Source organism: Squalius cephalus, assembly GCF_949319135.1.
Source record: "Squalius cephalus genome assembly, chromosome: 2".
In the NCBI taxonomy this organism is placed as follows: domain Eukaryota; kingdom Metazoa; phylum Chordata; class Actinopteri; order Cypriniformes; family Leuciscidae; genus Squalius; species Squalius cephalus.
In genome coordinates this window covers 64,040,400-64,045,399 of record NC_137123.1, presented here as the reverse complement: position 1 = coordinate 64,045,399, position 5,000 = coordinate 64,040,400, and the positions used below count along the sequence as shown (strand labels likewise).

Genomic DNA, 5,000 nt, shown 5'->3' with positions numbered 1-5,000 from the left:
TTGAATTTATGAGAAATCTTCAGACGCGACCAGACAAAGTGTGTAAAATAAAGACCTAAATATGTATTTTGGACTTTTTTTCACCACAAGTCTGAAAGAAGACATGTTATTGAAGACAAATATCCCAAAATCTCAAAATTGACCAGTAAAAAACCCTGATGTTTTTGCCTGCCGTGTCTCACCTTTAAGCACTGACTTGACTGAGTGTGGTGTGTGTTCCTGCAGGTGATGGGAACCCCTCAGAGGACGGTCCTGTTACCCGGCCCGCGCTCGCCCAACACACACTTCCACACGCCACAGACCCAGAACACACTCGAGTCCTCGCCCTGGTCCACTGGGTTAGTCCACCGTCGGCTCCAGCGCCTGTACGTCAGCTCATGATGCTCCTGTGATCGGCAAGAGGGCGGCACGATCCCACGGGAAAATGGCTTTAAAAATGTGATTAAACAACAACAAAAAAACCCTGGTTTGCGGTGCACAATCAGGCCAAACGTCTGAGATTCTGTATCAACATGTCTATAAAATAGCATAAAAATAGAATTAAAAATTAAAAAACTATTAAAAAATGTAAATTATTATTACTACTAAATATAAAGTTACTTATTTGCATTATTTGAATTACTATTTAATGTTACAATATTAAGTTAATGTAAGATAAAATACAAAAAATATTTACATATTTAAAGTAAAAATGTATAATACAATACTAATATTTATTTCGTTTTCAAACAAACAAAAATAAATCCCGGTTTGCTGTTGTTGACTGTAGCGCTGCACAATCAGGCCAAACGTCTGAGATTCTGTATGTCTATAAAATAGCATAAAAATGTAATAATTTTTTTTTATTTAAAAATAAAAATGATTATTAATTATATTATATATCAATATGACTATAAATGAATACTTATGTATTATTGCTAAATAAAATAAAAAAGTAAAAAACTAAAGACCTAATGCTATTGAAATATTTATCTTTAAAATAAACTAAATGAACTATTAAAAAAAAAATCTATTATATATATTTTGCTAATTGCCCGAAGCCGGCTCTTGATCTGGTGTTGCTCCAGTGGATCGTGCCGCCCTGTGCCGTCCTCATCGGGATCACGAGGAGTTCATCACTCACAGCTCATGAATATCATCAAACTGGTGTCCCACAATGCACTATAATCAGTCACATGGAAATGAGCTTGTTTCCCTGGAGGAGAAATGTGTTCAAACTTCCGTGTTTGGGTAATGTTGCTGTTCTGATGTCGAACGCCCTTCTTTAGTTCTCAGACCACAGAAGGAGGATCTGTAGAACATGTCCCGTTCTATGACACTGTTGTAAAGTTTTTCTTTCATCGAAGCAGAGACCAGGAGACAGTTGGGATCGCGTTCAACGGAAGTTATTCTTTATTGAGAACTCCGCTGTACGTTGCTGTAGTACTTCCAACATTATCTAAAGTATATAAATTTACATGGTGTCTTATAGGCATTTTAGGAGGAGGGACTTTTGAAGGTGGAGACAAATTCAAACAAAGCATGTAAATGAGTATACAGGTTAAGGTAACCCCCTAGACTGTGAGGGTCTGGCCAATCCTAATTCAATCAGCATAAGGCTCCAAGAGCCATTTGGGTCCGAAAGCCATTTGCAGAACAAAAGGTGAGATTCTCAGTGAATCATTCGTGTGCTAATCCCATCAGCCTGGCGGTATCACCCATACCTTCACATGATAACAGAGACAAAAGCACAGCTGTACATTGAGCTTACTGGTCAGGAAATGCATAAGGACATAGGGTGAGGGTGAGAGTCTCAGGAATTGACTCATTTAGAGAAACAGGACTGGCCGGAATCTCTTGATATAATCATCATAACCGCTGCTAAACTTTCTCAGTCTATATTGGAATCTAAATTAAAACCTCAAATGCTAAAATCAGAAATCTTCACCATGATGTTTATGTAAGGAAGCATATCTGAAATAGATTCTTTAAATTTGTTATTCCACAACACTTTTGGCCGCCACTGACGTCTTTATCTGGACGAGTGCGAGCGAAACACTGTGGCGGTGGTGGTGTTGTTGTTGCTGTTGTTGTTGAGATCTCCTGTGACGAGCGTCATGGCTCCTCCGGCAGGCGCAGCAGGAAAGGTGATAAAAGCGGGAAGGGTTTGAGGCATTTCTCCATGAAAGTGTGTGAGAAGGTGCAGAAGAAGGTGGTGACGTCCTACAACGAGGTGGCAGACGAGCTGGTGACGGAGTTCAGCTCCGGTGACACACACATCTCCCCGAACGAGGCGGTGAGTCACACACACACACACACACACACACATCTTCCCGAACGAGGCGGTCAGTCTCACACACACACACACACACATCTTCCCGAACGAGGCGGTCAGTCTCACACACACACACACACACACACATCTCCCCGAACGAGGCGGTGAGTCACACACACACACACACACACACACACACACACACATCTTCCCGAACGAGGCGGTCAGTCTCACACACACACACACACACACACACACATCTCCCCGAACGAGGCGGTGAGTCACACACACACACACACACACACACACATCTTCCCGAACGAGGCGGTCAGTCTCACACACACACACACACACATCTTCCCGAACGAGGCGGTCAGTCTCACACACACACACACACACACACACACATCTCCCCGAACGAGGCGGTGAGTCACACACACACACACACACACACACATCTTCCCGAACGAGGCGGTCAGTCTCACACACACACACACACACACACACACATCTCCCCGAACGAGGCGGTCAGTCTCACACACACACACATCTCCCCGAACGAGGCGGTCAGTCACACACACACACACACACACACACACACACACGCACACATCTCCCCGAACGAGGCGGTCAGTCTCACACACACACACACACACACACATCTCCCCGAACGAGGCGGTCAGTCACACACACACACACACACACACACACGCACACATCTCCCCGAACGAGGCGGTCAGTCACACACACACACTCTCGCTTGCTGTCAATCACGAGCCATGTTTCCATTACAGATGTGTGACCCTGGACCACAAAACCAGTCACGGGTCAATTTTTTTAAATGTATTAATTTATACTATTTATATTTATTTATACATAGAGTTTAAACATTTAATTATTTATACATCTATATATAGAGATTAATGCATCATCTGAAAGCTGAATAAATAAGCGTTCCATTGATGAATGGTTTGTTCGGATAGGACAATATTTTGGAATGACAATCTGGAATCTGAGGATGCAAAAAAATCGAAATACGGTAGGAAATTTACTAAATATCTTCATGGAACATGATCTTAATATCCTCATGATTTTTGGCATAAAAGAAAAATCAATAATTTTGACCCATACAATGTATTGTCGGCTATTGCCACAGATAGACCCATGCGTCATGTGACTGGTGACGTGATCCAGGGTCACATTTGCGTGAAACGTTTGTGATATTTTCTAAATGTCGATATAAAACTATTGAAAAATTATGGTGTTTTCCAATAACGGATGTTATGCGACTAAAACGCCATATTTTCAGGCCTAGAACTTACTTTTTTTTTTTTGTGAAATATGGGAGTTTTTGCGTGACATTGCCGTGTTTCCATTGGCCGTATTTTCAATTCGCAATTTCAGTTCGTGCAGTTTGAAGGCTAATGTAAACGCGGTGACAGAGACGTTGCTCACCGACTCGTGTCATTGGTCCTCCAGCACGTGTACGATCAGAAGAACATCCGCAGACGCGTTTACGACGCCCTGAACGTCCTGATGGCCATGAACATCATCTCCAAAGACAAGAAGGAGATCAAGTGGATTGGATTCCCCACTAACTCGGCTCAGGAGTGTGAGGATCTGGAGGTCAGTCAGTCCCAGGGCTCATTTACATTTATGCATCTGGCAGACGCTTGCATCTCAAGGCACACATTTACATTCTTATCAGTTCTTGCTGTCCCTGGGGATTGAACCCATGACCTTGGCGTTGCAAGCGTCACCGCTCTACTTCTACTTCTACAGGAAAGTGTTGAATGTTCATGAGTAGCACTGCATGATTAATCGCACTTTACATGTAATCGCACTTAAAGCGAGGTGTGTCTGGATTATGGAATGGCCAAGGCTGAGATTATAATGTGCAGCGTGTCAGTGCCGCACGGCTCAGGAAACGCGGCTCACTCTGACAGCTCTGAGTTTGAGTCGCTTATAACGTGCGTTTGAAAAAACAACACGCGTCAAACATCTTTACAAACACGAGAAGCATTTATGAACCTGTTGCCCAACAAAACAACATTAATAACATGCCTTACTCCAGACTCACTTCATGAGGACAGCTGAGCTCCTCCTGTGAGACGACGAGCTTCTGACACAGAATAAGGCAGTCGTGTGTTTATTATTCGTGTTTAATCAAAGCGGTTCAATCTTCTGTTTATTCAGATACAGCTAGAGGGGTTTCCTTGAATGATGTGTGTTATCGTACTTCTGCAGGGCATATTTGGTGTGTGTGTGTGTGTGTGTGTGTGTGTGTGTGAAACGCCCTCTGGTGTTCAGATGGAGCATTTACTACGATCAGCCACTGCACTGACGAGCACCGCGTAATATAATCTCAGCCTTTGCCAAATGGCGTGCGGTTTCAGTGCGATTAATCGTGCAGCGCTGACACACAGCCGTGTTCATGAGTGAGTGTGTCATCTGTGTGTCTCCTGAAGGTCGAGCGGCAGAGACGACTCGAGAGAATCAAACACAAACAGTCTCAGCTGCAGGAGCTCATACTGCAGGTACATCGCATCACTTCCTGTCTGTCAGAACTCTGTTTTTATATATATACTATATATATATATATATATATATATATCGCAACACTTCCTGTTTGTCAGAACTCTGTTTTTATATATATATATATATATATATATATATATATATATATATATATATATATATATATATATATATATATATATATATTCATCGCATCACTTCCTGTCTG

General features: G+C 42.4%; 1 protein-coding gene across 8 annotated transcripts in view; it reads left to right on the top strand.

The window, feature by feature from the left end:
* tfdp1b (transcription factor Dp-1, b) overlaps nt 1-5,000 on the top strand; it is a 20,088-nt gene that overhangs the window by 8,162 nt on the left and 6,926 nt on the right. For 4 of the 8 annotated variants that reach the window (XM_079848940.1, XM_079848941.1, XM_079848938.1 and 1 more), the window contains exons 5-8: nt 226-365; nt 2,113-2,275; nt 3,734-3,880; nt 4,723-4,791. In XM_079848940.1, the coding sequence (XP_079705066.1) occupies nt 226-365; nt 2,113-2,275; nt 3,734-3,880; nt 4,723-4,791 (519 nt within the window). The remainder of the gene's footprint in view (nt 1-225; nt 366-2,112; nt 2,276-3,733; nt 3,881-4,722; nt 4,792-5,000) is intronic. The other 4 variants (XM_079848944.1, XM_079848945.1, XM_079848942.1 and 1 more) reach the window with 1 other exon arrangement.